Genomic DNA, 18,189 nt, shown 5'->3' with positions numbered 1-18,189 from the left:
TTTATCCCTACTTTAATTATGGCAAGCGAGGCGCTATCCGGGAGAATTGTCGAGGATGGACTTCTCGCAGGAGGCGAATAACCGATATTGTAGCTAAATCACGGCTAGTAACTTGTGATTAATATGAGAAAGACAATCAGATATTCTAAGTGTATCTCTATGATGATACAGCTACAAGTATTGTACATCTCTTACATCCACCTCGCTATATGAAGCCTTCAAGCCTCACTCGTTGTGGAGGGACGACTGCTCGTTATGCGAGAGCATTTCTCCATTACAGCTCCTCATCGTCATCGCCTTCTGTGAAGTACTCGAAGTCGTCGGGAACAGCGGCCTCCTCAGCACCCTCCTCATCCTCATCGACAGCGGTGAGCACACCTGCTGCTGCTGCTGCACCACTCTCATCAGCATCACGCCCACCAGCACCTCCAAACAAGTCGAGGGCACGGAGACCATCAGTCTGGCCACTGCGACGAAGGAGCTCGTTGATTGCGTTAACACCAGGACCACCTTCGCGTAGGGCTCGATCAACTGCTTGGCGATAGCCCGAGGAAGTGCGGTCCAACCCAGGGGTAGCGCCGAGACGAGAGCTGGAGGCACCACCGCCAGGGGTCTGGCCCGCAACCGGAGCCCTCTCGGTCGTAACCTTCTTCAACTTCTCCTCAAGAAGCTCCTTGGGCTCATCCGGCTGAGTATCCTGAAGGAGGAGGGGTCCACCGGTTGGCTAGAAGCGAGAGTTAGCACACCATTTCAGTAGCCGAGAATCCGTGAATGAAAACTAACCTTCTTGACCGGCCTGTATCGCCCGGCGGGGAAGCTGATGTACTTCAGCTGGCCTGGGAGGACGCGTGACATGTTCTCAACCTCATAGCCGACCTTCTCTTTCTCGGTCTTCTTCTTACCATCTGGCGTCGCAGAAGCCTCCTTCTCACCTTCACCCTCCTTCTTGTCCTTTGATTCCTCACCTGGCTTGGCCTTCTTGTCATCATCCACCTCCATCTTATCCCCAGCAGGCGGTGCCGAAGTCTTGGCCACGGTTGGAGTGGAGTCAATATCCATGCTCTCACGTCTAGCGGCACGTTCCTTCTGTTGAGCTCGTCTCTTGGCTTGTGCTGTGGTAGATAAGACAGCAGTTGTGACCAAGGTAGGGCCCTCTTCAGTCTTGACCTCCTGTTCGGGCGGGTAGTCAAATAGACTGGGTCGCGTAGCGCAGTGGAACTTGAAACTGGGGATCTCGAGGTCGTGATCGAGACCGATTACAGACGTAGGCACGAAGGACAGGGACAGGAAGTGGGTGGATGGGAACCAGTACCAATACTGGGTGAATACAGCCATACCCACAATGCCTGCCATGTTCAGGTTGCCGGTCTGTGTCTGCAAGCCAATAGTGCAGTTGCGACCGCCGGCATCAATGATACCAAGAGCCAAGGATGCACCAAACTTTGTCATGGCATCCTCGTGACGATCGCCAACGACCTTCTTCAGCGTCTTCCTGATGGAAGCGACCTTGGGATTCATGACTTCGTTCTGTTGAACCATGATCATAGCTAGGGCAATCAGAGCGCCTTGGCGGACGAAGTCAGTAGGGTCCTTCATCATAGGCTCAAGCAAGTCGATTGCCTCGTCGAGGCCAGTACCCGCGCAAGAGATACCCAGTGCCATGGCAGAACCATAACGGACGTGAGGGTTGTAGGACTCGGAGAGAAGCTCCACCATGCGAGGAACGCTTCCAGGTTTCCGGAAGAGGATGAAACCAAGAGACATAACGGCGATTCGGCGGACATCGTCATTCACATCGCTGACGGCAGTGTGCAGCAACTTGCGAATAGCCTTGTTGCTTCCGGTGCCGCAATACGCCATGGCAACAGTGAGAATACCTCCGTATCTCAGAGTCGGATCAGGGTCGTTCAGCAGACCCTCAATCATCACATCGGCACCTTCCTGGCGGCCAAACATGATGAGGGCCATACCGATGGCGCAACCACGTACGATCTTCTCATGAGTCGTCTCATGAGCATAAGTGAACATGATCTGTAGGGCATTGGCATTGCCAGTGCCCAGCATAATCAAACCCATCGCAAGACCAACAGCCTCGCCATTCAGCGCAGAGTCGGCATATAGAACATCTTTGAGATTATCAAAGATATTTTCAGAACCTGTAGCCATGCCTGCAATACCAAGTCCTAGAGCACCACCGTGCTGGATCACCTCTTCTTCGGCTGACAGGAACTGGTTGCGGAGATAGTCTAGAGCATCTGCACCATGGTTGGCATGAATGAGGCCATAGGCATAGAGCGCACCGCCCTGGCTGAAGATTGAGCCGCTGTTGATACCGCCTTGTCGCGGCAGGTAGGGCTCGAGCAGTTTGCGTGATTGGCTCAGATTACCACGGTGGATAACGCCCAAAGCGGCTGTTGCAGTGAACTTGGACCAGTTAACTGCCTTTCCAAGCCATTCCAGATTGTCACGGAAGAATTTATCATGCGTGGTACCGGCGTTCATGAAGGCGTTGCAGAATGTGACGGCAGTATGGAAGATCGAATTGCGACTCTCCAAACTATCCCGAACCTTGTTCAGAATGCTCAGATCGGTGTGGTTGTTGCGGTACAAGAACTCCAAGTTCAGCTTGATAGCTTTACTGCCATCCAGGATAGAGCGGATATTCTTGTAGGCCTTGCTCAGCTCATCCGAGACCTCTTCTTCAGCGGGCTCTTCTTGGTCCTTCAAGAGTGGCTCGCTTTCCGCTGCCTCTTCGCCTTCCTTCTCGGCCTCTGGCTTCTTTGGTGGCTCGCCAGATGGAAGAGACTCGATCACCTTGGCAAGGAACTCTTGAGTTCCATTGTCATAAAGATCAAAGGCAATCTGGTATGCGTTTGCAATGGAGTCCCGGTCACCATTGGTGACAAGCTTGCGTAGCATTGTTGATGCCTCTTCATCAGAGTCAAGATAGACAACACATTTTGCGATGGCAAAATAGTCTGGGTTGGGTATGTCGTTTAGTAGATCGAGAATAAGTCGTAGAATCTCGGTCCGTAAGCTGCGTTCCTGCACAATATCCATACAAATGCTCAGCGCATACTCCATGAGCTCCTCGGCAGGGCCGTGTGTTGCATCCTGAGACTTGCTCTTGGAGCGCTTTTCGTCTTCGCTAGCACGTCGAATAACCCTGCGGAGAACAGCAAGATTCTTGGCTTCCACGGCAATGCCAACGACTTGCCTGTAACGTCCCTCCTTTAGACAAGCCTCGAAAAGACGCTCAATGACCCTTTGCAGAGCAAGTTCCCGATCCTTGTCAGGGAGTTGCGCAATGGAGTTGGATCGTCCTTCCTTGGACGGAGGTTGGAAAGTCGGATCGAGCATTGTGTTGTCGGTCGATGCGCGGGAAAGGAGGGATTTGGAAGGCAGCGCGGATTGGGAGAAGGGCGTGGTGGGGGAGATCAAGGCAGATCCGTCAGCGGAGCCTGCGGCGAACGTGGTCTCGAGAGCGGGAAGAGAGTCGTTCCTGGACTGCTTGGATGGGGTGTGATGGGCGGACGAGATGGCGATGTACTGGTCAACACACTTGGAGATGATAGTCTCCTCGAACTCGCCTGGGGCATCAAGCTTGAAGAGATCGCCAGCGGCCAACGCAAAGGTCATGCTCTCATTGTATGCCTGCAGATGATAATAGACCTTGGCGAGGACAAGGGCAGCCAGCTGACGCTCAGGGAAGCTTTCGTCTTCGTAGAGTCCCTCGCTGTTTTGGATGAATGGTTAGTTCATTATCTTGGGTGGTGACAGACAAGATCTTGAGGGGGCATCATCGTACATTTGGCTGAGAGCACCAGCAACCTCCGTCCAAACGGTGTCGATATCATCGTTGAGCGTCTGCAGGGCAAACACCTTAAGTTCGGGTTCCTCATCGGCAAGGAAGCCGAGCACGCCCGTTGCTGTGACAAGCCCGGGCATGTTGGGGGAGTGCGCGACGACAACGAAGACTGCGAGGTTTACCGCCGATCTACGAGTGTTATTATCAACTACCAGCAGTGGTAGAAGTCCAGATACAAATCGAAGAAAGCGGCCGAGATGGGGAAGAAAGAGGGGAATGGAGTGAGGTTGTTTGTGGTTGAATGTTTGATGGGAAACGAGGCGAAGATGCTAGGTCGAGTTGCTGGGAGCCGGAAGGAGGCACGAGCCGCGATTATTGATCCACGTCAGGCACAGCTCTGCCTTGCGACACCTTGCAGCTTCCCCTTCGTCTTGAGTTTCTACGCTAACCTGTTCTGGGCAAGCTAGAAAGCTCTCCCTGCAGGGTCGCAGGACAGATGAGACCAGCTGGCTGCCAGCCGGCGCTCCATCAAGTGGGGTCTAGGCCATTGCTCTTTGTTTCAGGCGTGCTTACTTCATTATCTTCAGGCACTAGTACGACACTCACGTGATGAAAGCTAGCTCAAAACGGTCGTACTAAATCCCAGCGAACGCGTCACAGGCAGTTCCAAGAGGAGACAGCTACTGGAATGGATGGGCCGGGGCCCTTTTTGCGTGGGTGCTGTGTTACAGTGACGCTGGCTGGCACTCAAAATTAATTTCTTGGGGGGCAGCTTTCCAATCCCAAGGTTTCGGTTCACTCGAGTCGAATGGTTAAGCTACCTACCAGCTTTGATTATGTAGGTACACTGCAAATGCATAGTAAGGGCAGCAGGTTTTTGTTAGTTTACAGACTGCGCTGGCTGTTATCGGCTGAGATAGAGTACACGCACTACACTTCAATAGTCTTGGTATTTATTGCAGGCTGAAAGAGAGAGCATGGCTTCTTGTATTGGCCGCAAACGTAAAATGTCCTCTACTGGCAAACAAAGCTCTTCAGTTCTGTTAGGGAGACATGGACTTAGTTGGCAGGACACTAGCAGTTTCACATACTCTCTACGCGGAACTCTGTTAAGACAGTACAACTGATTTTTTACCATTACTAACAGCCTGGGTAAGACTCTGAGGGAAGGCTCAAGCACAGCTTGGCGCCTCCGTAAGGTTGCTACTCCAATTCATTGCTTGTCTAAAATCGCACAACTTTTCCCACGGCCGGGACTCTGTCCAACACCAACTCCGAACCCCCATCCCGCGTTGCGCCGGGCTTGATGGCATCTACGCCATTGAGAATAGACGCGCTGCCATCCAATCCTCAATTTTGACCCTCCCAACAGCCCGTCGCGGCGCTGTTTAGGTGCGGCTACTGCCCTCATCCGTTTGACTTAGGCCGCCATCCGCCCTCAGTCAGCCAGTCACGGTGTCTCCGTCCCTTGTAACCTTTGCTTCATCCTGATCAACGAGACGATGTGGTAGTAGCCGTTTGCGCTGTGCTGCCCAAACGAGATCGAATCTGCGAGCGCCATTCGAAGACGTCGCCGCGCTCCGTGAACCATCGGCGCTCTTCACAACGTCCTCTGTTCGCTTTTGGGAGCATCGCCAGAGAACTGGTCGCATTCATGAGTTCGTGACCTCGTGTGCACTGGGAAGAGGGGGTTTCAAAGTCAAGAATTGCGCTCTTGGTGACCGATCAAGAGTTGGGATAAAGCAGCGCGCCTCTTTGGGATAGACCGCGCCCAAGAGCCATCCATCATGGATCTTCGGTCGATGCTGAACGAGGGCACGGCGCCTGCTGCCGCTCCCCCTACTCCAAGCAAGGCGCCGCCGCCTCCCCACCAGCATCAGCAGCAAGCTCCTCCGTTGACGCCTGTTCAGACCGCGCCGCCGCAGTCATTTCGCGATTACAGCCAGTCGACACAAGCATCGCCCGGTCGAGTCGCGTCACACGACTATCCATCCCAGCAAACGCCTTTTGGGTCTCCGCCCCCTTATCCTGCTGCCGGCACACCATACGCCTCCCGACCAGCACCTCCTCCATTGCAGCCGCTCTCAAACAACGATGTGCGATCCCCGAGCGTATCCTCGATTTCTGGGCCTTCCCCCTCATATCGTCATACTCCCACGAGTTCCGTAAGCGGTGTCGCAGGCTATCCGTTTCCCCCGACACAAGCCGGTCCTGCGAGCCCTGCGCAACAGCATAGATACCCGCCCTCGACGGCATATCCGCCGAGGGATGGTTTCTCTCAGCCTCCTGGTCCTGGCGGCGTCGCCGGTCCGCCCGGCGCTCCCTCATATATGCCAGGACAGGCTATGCCACAGACACCCCCTATTGGTACACCCGGCAGTGCTCATCCGTATCTCCATCAACGATCGCAATCGACCCATTCGACGTCGACGCCGACTTCAGCTCAGAGCCAACAGCAGTATGGCCCGCCATATGGCAGCCCCGTTGTGAGCACGCACCCATTACCACCCTCGGAGTATGCCCGGCAGCCATCTCAACCTCCTACTCCGCTTGGCCCGCCGTTATCAGCTGGCCCGCGACCGTCTCCTGGCGGCGGCAGCTTTGCGCAACCACCAAGTCCATATCAGCAGCGAATGTCGGCTACAAACCCATATCCCTATCAATCCCAACAACAAATGTCTCCAGCCCCTCCTCCACCGCCTTCACTTCAAAGGACGTCTACAAACCAAAGCCTGTACGACGCGCCACATCCAGTGGATACGCACCGCCGCTCTATCTCTCAGAGTGACCGCGAACGCAGCGTCAGCGTGAGTCCAAAAACTCGCGTGCCAAGCCTTCCTAGCAGTACCGGGCACCAATCCATCTCTGGCGCGCCGCCCGACTCAGAAGCTCGTCACCTCTCACAGGGCCATATGCCAATCATTGATCCCATGGATCGTGAACGGGCAATTACGCCAGCGAAGCGGAAAATGGAGGATAGAGATCTACGGCCTGATGAGATTGAGCGGCAAGAACGTCGGCCTCCGCCGTTCGAAGCCAACGGCTCCTACATGCCACATGTCGCGTCTAGGGCATCTGCCTCGCCGCTCTTACAGCGCAAGAAGCGACTCCGACATACAGCGCCACCTATTTGGGCGCAGGCCTATGACGGCAGGCAGCCGTTGAATAAAGGGAACTTCATCGTGCGGAAACCCACGCCACTATCTCACACCCATGTCAATGGGAAAAGTGACACCACCACGCAGGCAAAGCATGAGCGTGTGTCTAGTAGACATGTCTCTCCAGACGCTGCGAGGTCCAGTGTACCTGCACCTCAAGCTTCCCAGTCACAGCCTGCTCCTGTACAACCTCCGCCTTCAGGTCCGAATCCATTGCTCGGACCTTGGGAGCCCGCTATTACTGGCAAAAAGCCACTAGATGAACTAGCAAGACAAGTCGCGGACTTCTTGTTTATGAACGTCATCCACAACCAGGACATTGGTGATATACAGGGCTACGTGCAGAGAGGGGAGCTCCAATGGGAAGTCGAAGCCAAACTAGGTACTCTTGTTAGTAAAGAGCACCAGGCCAGGGTTTACTTTCCCATTACAACAGAGAGTATCCTCTCTGATTCATCGCGGATCATGTTCGTCAGCAGCATGACAGAGGTAAGCATTACAGCCGTCGACTTTTATCCTGTACCACTCTGATCACCTTACTAATTGGAAACCTACAATAGACGCAGCATAAGTCGTACAATGACTGGCTCAATCTGCAAGTTCTCGAGACTGATGCCCGTAATCCTAAATGCCTCCAGAATCCGCGCGTGCCTATCAAATACAGGCATCGTCGCGAAATGGATCGCTTTTATGAGCTGCCTCCTGCTATGAGGAATCGGTTGCCCCCACCGGTACAGAATCTTCTTAACACGAAGCATCGTGTCAAAGTGCGAGTAACCACCGACAAACAGTCGCAGCAAGTCCTTGCAAAGATTGTGAAAGTGAGGGTCGCCGATCTCGACATTCATTTTCCAGACACCACTCTGGACTGCCGCATAAGTGTCAATCTAGAAATAGACTGGCACGATTCAATACAAGAATTGGAGCAGCTCGCTGGGAACGCACAGATTGATCGGCAATCTGACCGCAACAAGGATCGGTTGAGCTACTCTCAGAGTCATTACCAGATCGATCTCACACAAGTCACTCAGAAGATGCCCGGTCCCAGTGTAAGTCCTACCCAAGCTGCACCCAATGATGATGTTCCCGAGTCCAGTATCGCTAATTCCGTTCTAGGGCACTGAGCGAGTGCAAAAGGAGCATGAACTCGAGATTGAGGTAGATGGACCTGCACTCGTTGATCATGGTACTCGTGCGTTGCACGGCGAGCTATCCGCCTATGCGGAACTCGTTGAGGGCTTTGTGGACAATATTCGTCTATTGGCGAGGAAAGCCAAGGAGTTCGGCGGCAACTGAAGCTTCGGCTGATGGTCATGTTACCTAGGGCATGGTTCCCGGCTTTCGAAGGTCGGATCGCCGAACCATTTCTCTGTATTCTTATTTGATTCCCTCTGTCAGCTGGTGTGAAGGGTGATCCGCAATATGGCGCAGGTCATCTCGGAAAGGTAGTCTTAGATACCAGGAGTCGATAACGGGTTTACATTTTGAGCCGGCGGAGCAAAGTATGGTTGATTTCGGCACAGCAAGAGCGCAAGCGCGTCCCTTCTAATGGAAGCACAAAGATTCCTGAGTAGCAAGATTGCAGCATATTCTGAGGCATGTGGCTCGATTTGTGCTAGTGTTTAGAGGCGACCTCATGATCTACGCCTTAAATAAACAACTTTGAGGTACAATATTTTCCAAGTGATTAGGTTTCACCTGTCCCCGTGTTGATGTGGCGTACGAACATTGTCTGGCTGAACAATCAAGTAAGCTTCAAGGGCGCACAGCATCTTGTGATCATTAGCCTTACATCAGTGCCATAAGGTGTAAAGCATGTACTCAGGTAAATACACCTCAATAAGTGATTTCTTTGATCTAACTGAAAATCTCAAAGCAATTCTCCTCATGTTTCGAGCTACATATTTGTCGTCGTTACTATAGTTGACAAAGTTCTGCCGAACGTGAGTCTGAAATTGCAGGTTATTTGTTTCAAGGGCCTCCATTTCCGAGTTCATAAGCGTTTTAGAGACTTGTGGAGTTAGCAAGCCCGATACTACATTAGATTTGCATCACCGTGATTTGTCAACTGCTCCTGCCTCTCAGCCTTTTTTACCTCCAGTCCCGCTACCCTTTCCCGACATCTACACATCTCCAAAACGGCATCAACATGGCCCAATCCGGAGGCTTAGCAGACCAGCCGCCTTCATATCAGGAGTCGGCGGAGTCGGAGGCTGTGATAAGCGCAACTAACACCCTTCAACCGGCCGTGCTGCGCTTAGCCGAACGCTTTGTCTACTCGTCTGAGAGCAGCACCTCACCACCGTTGTATGAGCTGTCGCACAGTATTGACTACCTGCGCGAAACACACCACGCGGTGACCTTTGAGAGACTAGACCACAGTATAAAAGGGAAGACAACTACAACCCCGCAAGTGACAACCCGGAAGAAACTGATCTACACGCTGCGACACCCACCGGAGATCACCTTCCCTGAGTTTCCTTATTACGCCGAGGCCAGCTCCCGACAGGCTTTTGGAAACTTGGTGATTAAGAAAGTGCGTTCTCTCGGAAGGAAGAAGACATTGATCGTATCCAGAATCAAGCCTTCGTCAAAGAAAGACGTGGACTTCGAGGAGGCTGAGAAGCTGTTCGAACTCAGGCAACTGGAACGAAAATCTACGGTTTACGAGTGGGCTTTGGCATCCAGCCCTCAACTGCAGGTCCTTGCTGTGGAAGATGACGAAGACGGCCTGTATCGACTGACCATCAAAGTACCGGCTGACCGCATGACCATTGACGCGCTTGTTGCGGCTTGGTGTCTAAGGTTATGGCAAGATGTTGCCGTACATAATCATCAACCTGGAGGGTGGAAGAACTGTGCGTATTGAGAGAATTTGATGCTAATCCTTCTTTTCTGCTAATACCATACTAGTCAAGAGAGTCCTGCAAACACCAAACGAAATACCTAAGATGATGTGAAGCAAGCGTGAGCGACTTTTTTTCACAATGCAATAGCAAGATAATCAACAATTGTTTGCATAGATTCAGATGAGATGACATAGACATTCACGTAGACATTCATAAGGGGTAAAGTTCGGACTAAGATATAGTCAACGAGTGCTTATCACGTATAGGATTGACTTTCTTGTATCAACTTAGATAGCCCCCTCATCGGCAAGCCACTTTCTCAGTGTTGCCCTCAGATCCTCCTGTGGAAGCTCCAACAATTCATTTGCACTGTCTTCCGGCTTCAATGCGTGCCCGCTTCCATCTCTATGAAGATACGTGAGAAGCAGCTCCCGGAAGGCACTGAAGTCTCCTTTCTCTAGTTTCTCTTCGCCGACTCTCTGCAAGTCAGCGGTAGCCTCGTGCTTGACTGTCCACTTTGTACCAGTCTCTTCTTCCAGGATTTTCAAAATCTCGTTGCGGGATGGACTAAAAGAAGTAACGGACAAGTACTTGTTCGCAGTCACCTCCGGGTGTTTCAAGATGGAGGCAACGGCCTGAGCAATCAAGCCGCCATTAGATGTTTGGAAATGCTCATTTCCTGAATCATATATAGTAGCTGTTTTGGTCTTTGGGTCATAACCGTAAATGCCTTTTGCAAGATTCTTGTGCAGCTGTCAGTTATCCTGCTTAATTCAAGGGTGGATGAGACGCACGATATCAAAGAACAAGCCGTTAGAAAGGCCAGTCCAAGTGAACGAATTGTTCTCTTTTGCCTTTTCCTGCAGGTAATCAACAGTCTTGATCTTGCCCGCTAGGATCTTCGCAATTTTGGCGTCGCCGAGCGTTCTCGTATTGATGCCGAACTCGGACGGGATGAATCGCTTGACACCACTGGCAAGGGCAGCATCAACAAGAGTCAACTGAGTTCCGATTGCTGGTGTTGCTATTGCCGAAACCACGGCATCGTGTCCAGCCAGAGCTTCTTTGAGTGACTCGAGTGAAGAGTAATCGACCTTCTTCACGGTGACGCCGGCTGGGAAGCTCGACTTGGAGTCATCTCGGGTCAGGACAGTCACATAAAAGCCTGTCGCGAGAAGCTCCTTCACGATATATACACCAATCGTGCCGGACCCCTATGTTTAGATGAATCAGCCTAGCCTCGTTATCGAGGGACTTGGCATTTCTACTCACTCCGACGACAGCAACGTTCTTAATGTTTGTCGACGACATTTTGTTCTCAATTCAATTGGTAGCTAATATCTAAATTGCAAGTTCTTGAAGATGCGTGGATTTTGTAGAGCACCGTGATGGAGTATCACGACATTTTGATATCATGACCAAGGTGGAGGAAAGGCGGACTTGGCCAATGACGCCAATTGGCAGGGCGGGGAAGCGTCGTCGGCAAATTAGACAGGCCCGAGTCGGTAGGCATAACCTCATATTCCGCCTTTCTGGCATCATTGAGGGCGTTAATGCATGGGGGCCGCGAATACGTTCTAGCACTTCAATGTTATCCACTTTGTTTCCGCCGCCGGCAAGTGGGGGATGAAAGTCGGCTTCATTTATGTGCCCCGCGGTGACCACTACCGGGTTGGCTGTTCGATGTTACGACTGCGTTCAGTCGGCCCCGAATCTAGATACCCAAGAAGGGCTACAGAAAATGATGCGTTGCGGGCCAAAAGGATGACTAGGACTAGTGTTCAGCAGTAGGCCTAGGAGCTGGATTCAGCCATAACTTGAAGAAGCTCTCCTGGAGTAGAGACCTTTGCTATCTGAGCCTCGGATGAAGATTGAAGAGAGTTCTCTTATTGAGAGAATATTGTGTGCGTGGCCATATGGACACAAACCCTTTGGACGCATGTTCCAGGCAGATATCCAAGGATCCCGTGCCAAATTGTTGGATAATTCGTTCGTTGACTCTCATACTTACCGGCCTGGCATAATGTGTGAAGCTTTGTGATACAAGTCGCTGACCCCAACAGCCTTTTACATCTCAGTCCACCTGCCTCATCAGGAGAACGACCGTGGCGGCTGGACTGCGGCTGTGAAAGCTGGAAAGATCCATGCCTTGGCAGCGTCCGCATGGACAACTGGATGTGGCGGAGTCTGCATGCTGCTGCCGGCGATGGGCACCCTTATCACCTCCCCCACGAAGCGAGCGCGTCAAACCGCGCCAATACATCAGGTTTGCCAGGAGCTTCATTTTCAGATGTGGCCACCAATGGCCCCCGGGATCGTGCAATCCGTTTCCAAACAGGTGCTTACGCTAGAAGCCTGCCTGGAAGAGTCGGAAATCGGGCTGCGGGCTGTAGTCGGTTCCAGATGTGCATCGTGGGCGGCACTCGAATTCTAGTCCAGTGTACCACGGTAGTTCAGTACCGGCTGTCAGCTTACCGCACAGCTGGATCCTCTGCACACCGAACAAGCACACTTCAACGACATCCTCAAGGATGGGCGAAAACTCCTCGTAGACCAATGATCTCCTCTCTTGCCTATCTTCGCAATGGATGATGATCTGTCACAATGTCCGTCCAAGGCTCCAGAAGGTGGAATCATGAAAGCCAAGACTACCACACGGAGGTCCGGACGCACTACCACATGCAGAGATCCAACATCAGCATCGAGACGCTTCCTTCTCATAGCTATAGTACATCTTGGACACGACCAGCTTTCACTTGATTGACAAATCGAAAGATACCAACATATACAACCTTTTGCGACACATTTGAGTTATTGTGTTACAGAACGACCAAAGGGTGAGTAGCTGTAACTAACAAGTAATGAAAGAGCGATGACCGGATGATCCCGAGAGTTCTATTGTATGAGTTCGGGCAATGGGCCTAGCATCCCACCCTGCAAGCCCTATAGATCTATGTTTAGCAAGCTGCAGGGGGGCTTGGACAGCCTGATGCCGCAGTCAGCCAACTCTTTCAAGGTGGGAACCTCCTTCAGCCGAATGAGCCAATAATATGAAGAGACTCCCAGGGAACCAGATAGGCAATTGTTATCATCAACACCAGGTATCTATCATATCGACATCCAGCTTCCTGAGATGATCGACGCACTGGACAAATGAGGATGTCTGCTCCGATCTGTGCCTTACCCCAACCCAGACGGTCCGCTGAGAATGAGTGCCATCCTTGAAGGCACTCTGATAACCCAGGCCAGTGGTTGCGCACCACCTACTCAAAAAGGTGGTGGACTATGCAGTTAACTCGCATGCAGGCGGCTCCGCCAAGACTGGAAGGCTCTCTGATACTGTCAGTAGGTTGGAAATATTCACAAGCAAGGCCTTGGTCTCCCCATTTCCCACAGCCGAGCGTGGTCTTCAAATATGCCATGGATCCCTCGTTAAACAAGATGCTATCCTGGTGAGCTTTGCCTAGTTTTTCCATAATCAATGATTATCATGGCGAGTCACCACCAACCTGTGCGGCATACTCGCTTCCCAAGCGATAACTCTGATAGTACCATGGTCAATTACGTAGGATTTGATTTCACAGATGCCTTTCTGACATCCGATACGTCTTACCCTGGTAAAGCCGCCGGCACAGACGGTGTTCAAATCCAAGAATTTGCTTCTCCAGCACGAACTCAGTCCTCAAACTGGAGCAACGGGTCTAAAGCAACAGATGAAAAAACCCGCAAAAGTCGACTACCTGCAGTCAGTTTTCCAAGGACTGGATCGTGGACTTTTGAAGTAGCCAGTCTCTCCCTTGCGGTTGGCGCGGTTGTTTCAATTATAGCCATACTTGCCCACTTTGATGGCAAACCACTTCCATCATTTCCCTCCACAATCACTCTAAATGCAGTCATCGCCGTCTTGACGACTGTCGCCAATGCTAGCCTGGCAGTTCCTCTGTCCAGTGGGCTAGGTCAATTAAAATGGGAACGCGTCAAGGCAGGATATGCTCCACTGAGAGACATGGAGTATATCGATGAAGCCAGCCGAGGAGCACTGGGGGCCTTGAACTTACTTCGACGGCTGCGAGGAGGGTAGGACAGTCCAACTTGTGTCTAGCTGCTGATACTGATGTTTGTATAGCACCATGGGCTCGGTCGGTGCCCTGGCTGTCGTGGTTGGACTTGTGCTATCGCCGTTTGCGCAACAAATTGCAACTTACAAGACACGCATGACCCCTACGTCTGTCAATGCCACAAATTGGCGTGCCTTATCTTATTCGTTCGCATTACCCGGCCTGGATGCTAGTGCCGCCTTCGTGCCCGTGCTGCCGCTGAAAGCTGCCGTATACAATGGTCTGTTTGCTGAGAATGGAAAGCCGTGGCTCAGTCTCCCTTTCAACTGTCCAACGGGTAATTGCATCTGGGAGCCCTTCGATTCGTTGGCGGTTTGTAACTCATGTATCGATATGAGTGCCTATATGACGAGATATTGTGCCAATGGCACCCCTAAGGATGGGGACACGGCCGAGTGCGGTTGGTCGCTGCCGTCCGGCGCTGTGCTCAATAGCAGCGATATTGCCTTCAGCATGACTTCTGAAGTGAGTGTCCCGTGAACTTAGGATCTTGCCGTTGCTGACTATCCTTCAGTTTCCCTCGGAAACTGGAGAAGGATCATATTCAACTATTATGAAACTCATCTTCATGGGCACCGAGTCTCAAGCTGGACAGGAAGGCCAACTACAACCGTGGGCACGCCAGTGCACCCTTCAGGCTTGCGTCCAGACTATCGACTCTATCGTTACGAACGGCGAGCTGCAGGAAAATGTGACGAATATCATCACAAACACAAGCGTGGTATCAACGGATCCCGGCAGTACAGACATGGAACCTGTCGTAATTCGTACAAACGCATCCAGCCATGATGTTGATTCTCACTCTGCTTCAAACGTTTCGTCGTACATCCTCAGCAAGGAGGCGATGATCAGTATGCAGTCATGGTTTGCTGAGCTGTTCACCAACGGGTCAGCATCGCGCAATAAAGACTACATCTCCAAGACGATCACATCAGCCAATAATGCAGCCATCAGAGTCAATCTCACAGTAGGTATCAGCTCTGGAGAAACATTCTTCGACACGGATATCGTGCAGGCCTTTTATTGGAACTACTACGAGTATCCGTCTGGACTTGACATGTTGATGAACGACCTTGCGACTTCACTGACAGTAGCTTTCCGGAGCCTTTGGGGACAGGAGGCTGTTAATGGTACAACACTGAGCTCAGAGAGCTTCGTCCATGTACGCTGGGGATTTCTGACAGCTCCGCTTTTGGCTGTACTCTTAACTACAGCTTTTCTAACAGGTATTGTATACATGAGTTGGAGTCATGATGCAAAGCTTTGGAAGACGAGTGTGCTGGCGCTGCTCTTCTATGGCCTCGATGATGATGCACGGGAAAAGGTTGAAGATATGGACAACTTCGAAGCTATGAGACGAGGAGCGGTAAACTTGAAGGTGAAGCTGGAGGACCGAGCTGGCGCCAATGTGCTTCTCAGACCTGAGCAACCCTTCTGACAGTGTTGTGTCCATCTGATAGCGAGGGTGCACATGGTAATTTTGTACTTCACGTGCTGGCTATGCATCACATATGTTGTGAACAGTCAGAAATTGAGCTTGTCTAGTTAGATTACATATAATTTCTCAGAATTCCTATCCCCCAAATTGCTACACAGTGTAACTATGTAAGCGAAATATGAGCGAATTAGCGTGCATTCGATGGGTCACAAATGATAAATAATAACACTTGCATACCTCTTGCCTCGCATCATTTTCTTCCCCACATCTACGGATCCTGTGGATGTGTTTTGGTCCACGACTTCCCTATGATGCTTTTCCTTGAACATCAAGTAATGCAGCACGATGAGCTGTCATTCTCTTCAGTCCATGATATTAGGGTTTGGCTGGAGGTTGCAAATGGTAACGCCCCCATAATCGATCCTTCTCCTCATTTGTTGTTGCATCTGCACATTTCCTTGTTTATTGTTCATTTTACTTGCTTTGCCACGCCTTCGGCGCTCATTTCGATACCACATGGATTCCTCTCAACAAAACAGCTTCCGGTAATCCAGCCAGAAATGCCCAGCTGAAATTGCTCTAAGCCAGTGGCTTTTTTGTTTCTCTTTAAATTGGAACATTGCTCAACACTATTACCTGCAGGCGGCCAAAGATCTGCGGCCATCCCCGACATCACGCCTATCTGGATATCGACTACTACCTACTAAATCAGGATTCGCAAAGGACGCTATAAAGTACTGTTTGTCCAGGATTGCCAATCCATTCTGGCTGGCTATCGGAACAATTCTACCCGAGAATAAAAGAGCTATTTAAGGCGAGGCCATTATTGATTGCGTGATATATCATGGTGTTCTGGAAATTCTCTCCGGTAAAACGATTCGGATCAATGCCAGTATCATTATCACATTTTTTCATGCTTCAAAGTATGATTTCACCTTATCTATTGACTCCCTTGAGACGTGCCCGAGTGCCTGCCCCTTACTAGTATGCGATTACCAAATCTGGGGAACAGCCATTCAAGATCTTGACAATTTGGAGACATTATTCGGCGCATCGTATGATTTCGCGTAAATCCAAATTTGGTGGCGATGAGTGCGAAAAATGGTAATGTTTGCTTGTATAGAAAGAGCGTCTAGTCAGCTGCTAATAGATATCAATATACGCTTAGCCGCCGCGCAGATATGTGTTCATCTGGACATGTGTGAGATTCGCATCAATTCCTTGCTTGCAAACATCGACTAATTATTATATCAAGTGTGGTTGCGGGCATACAGATATGCCCGTCAGTTCAGTTACAATTTGCCTGAATTGCAACGCGCCCAGATGCCCATTTTGCAGGGTAGATAAGATTCGATCCCGTGCAATTGCAACCTTCTTCTCGGATCTCTCACGATTGTGAAATCGATACCCTTGATTAGCCTAGAGTCAGGCCATAGGGCTATGCTTTTGTGTTACCACCCCCCTCATCAGCAACAATGACGCGAGCATATTAGGGCTGGAGAGTACCAGAGGCTAGTTTCTGTCTTTCCTTCTGCCACCAGCATGTTGTGCAGATGAGACACGCGCTAGCCAAACCCACAGCATTGCATCGATTTAGGCCGATCGATGCTATCTTCAGAGACAGGCTGAAGTAAAAAGTGATGCTCATGGACCAACATCACTATGGATCCGTCGAACATAGAGGCAAGCACGTTTTCTACTTTATGCTTCTTTATGGATGTTGGGTACCAATTGGGCCAACTCACTATCTCTACAAGGCTCAATGAGGTCGCACGGTTGAGACGGTCGACAAATTGACCGCAGATTTAATTCGTCCACAATCGCAGATCCGCGCTCGCCCTGTTCTCCCTGGCACGCTATACACCGCAAACCTCCGTGTCCTTGACATTGGATAATTGTGGGAACATGAGTTTCAAGAAACGAATACCACATGGTGATATTATCGTGGGCAGACCGGTGACCGGATGAGTCAAGCCGAGCCGTTCCTCGAAAGGAATCTTCGATCTTTAGAGGCGTGGTCTAAGATCGCCTGGTGCAAGATCATTGATGGAATTGGACAGACGTTTCGACACCAGTGAATGTTGTGCTTCACACCATATACAGTCTATTCCACAGGGGCCTCTTATAATATGCCCCGTGGACAACTCGACTGGAACTTGGGCTAAAGCTCGTTTCTCACTCATTGATTCACCCGACGATGCTGAGTACCTCGGGTTATGATAGGTAGCCTTGCATGTTCAACCTGTTCCGGGCATCGCTGCATTATCTACTTAGCCCGGGCTCTGGCGTGAAATCTACAAAATGGTCATTAATCACCCTTGGGATATCCCGATTTTGGTATTCATTTTATCACTCTCCTGTCTGGCACAAGGATCCTATCTCGATGGCTCCTTTATCATTCAACTGGGAGAGGCGAGAGCGGAAACGGAGTCGAGAAGCAGAAAACAAGCCTTTCGTGCAATACAGAAACAGTCGTATTCATCAGAGAAGAGCTACGACTCTAGAAGTTTTTCTCAAGTACGATAAGGATGAAGACCCCGAACGTCGCTTTGAGGTTGACGAGTTGAGCACAATTTTTACGGAGCATTTCATTGAAATATTAAAGGATGAAAGCAAATGGAACAAAGTGCCCTCAGACGAGATGGCTTGGCTGGACGAAAGAGATATCGAGGGTAACCAGAGGAGACCTAGCGGCTCCATGGGCATACTAGCTTTGTACAATGCCCTGCGAAGAGAGGTATTATAAACATGAATGCCTTCGACGGGAGATAGTGCTGTGGATTGACTTTCCATAGCGTTTCGCTCATAACGGTCATGG

At 50.9% G+C, this 18,189-nt stretch overlaps 4 protein-coding genes across 4 annotated transcripts; 2 read left to right on the top strand and 2 right to left on the bottom strand.

The window, feature by feature from the left end:
• Window positions 1–274: 274 nt before the first annotated feature.
• On the bottom strand, window positions 275–4,386 carry UCRPA7_2138 (putative 26s proteasome regulatory subunit rpn2 protein; the record flags this gene model as incomplete). The annotated part of the gene is made up of 4 exons (XM_007914713.1): window positions 275–724; window positions 784–3,736; window positions 3,809–3,997; window positions 4,382–4,386. The coding sequence occupies 4 exons, from the start codon at window positions 4,384–4,386 to the stop codon at window positions 275–277; spliced, it is 3,597 nt and encodes a 1,198-aa protein (XP_007912904.1).
• A 3,045-nt stretch (window positions 4,387–7,431) lies between these two features.
• Window positions 7,432–8,262, top strand: UCRPA7_2137 (putative mrna-capping enzyme subunit beta protein; the record flags this gene model as incomplete). The annotated part of the gene is made up of 3 exons (XM_007914712.1): window positions 7,432–7,455; window positions 7,605–8,015; window positions 8,083–8,262. 3 exons carry the CDS (start codon window positions 7,432–7,434, stop codon window positions 8,260–8,262), a joined length of 615 nt encoding a protein of 204 aa, XP_007912903.1.
• Window positions 8,263–10,102: 1,840 nt separating this feature from the next.
• On the bottom strand, window positions 10,103–11,126 carry UCRPA7_2136 (putative -like family protein; the record flags this gene model as incomplete). The annotated part of the gene is made up of 3 exons (XM_007914711.1): window positions 10,103–10,558; window positions 10,610–11,029; window positions 11,088–11,126. 3 exons carry the CDS (start codon window positions 11,124–11,126, stop codon window positions 10,103–10,105), a joined length of 915 nt encoding a protein of 304 aa, XP_007912902.1.
• Window positions 11,127–13,528: 2,402 nt separating this feature from the next.
• Window positions 13,529–15,371, top strand: UCRPA7_2135 (hypothetical protein; the record flags this gene model as incomplete). The annotated part of the gene is made up of 4 exons (XM_007914710.1): window positions 13,529–13,560; window positions 13,942–14,398; window positions 14,448–15,063; window positions 15,160–15,371. 4 exons carry the CDS (start codon window positions 13,529–13,531, stop codon window positions 15,369–15,371), a joined length of 1,317 nt encoding a protein of 438 aa, XP_007912901.1.
• Window positions 15,372–18,189: the final 2,818 nt, after the last annotated feature.

This window comes from Phaeoacremonium minimum, assembly GCF_000392275.1.
Source record: "Phaeoacremonium minimum UCRPA7 unplaced genomic scaffold PA7_03_scaffold_149, whole genome shotgun sequence".
NCBI classification, from domain to species: domain Eukaryota; kingdom Fungi; phylum Ascomycota; class Sordariomycetes; order Togniniales; family Togniniaceae; genus Phaeoacremonium; species Phaeoacremonium minimum.
This window is presented reverse-complemented; position numbering and strand designations above follow the sequence as displayed.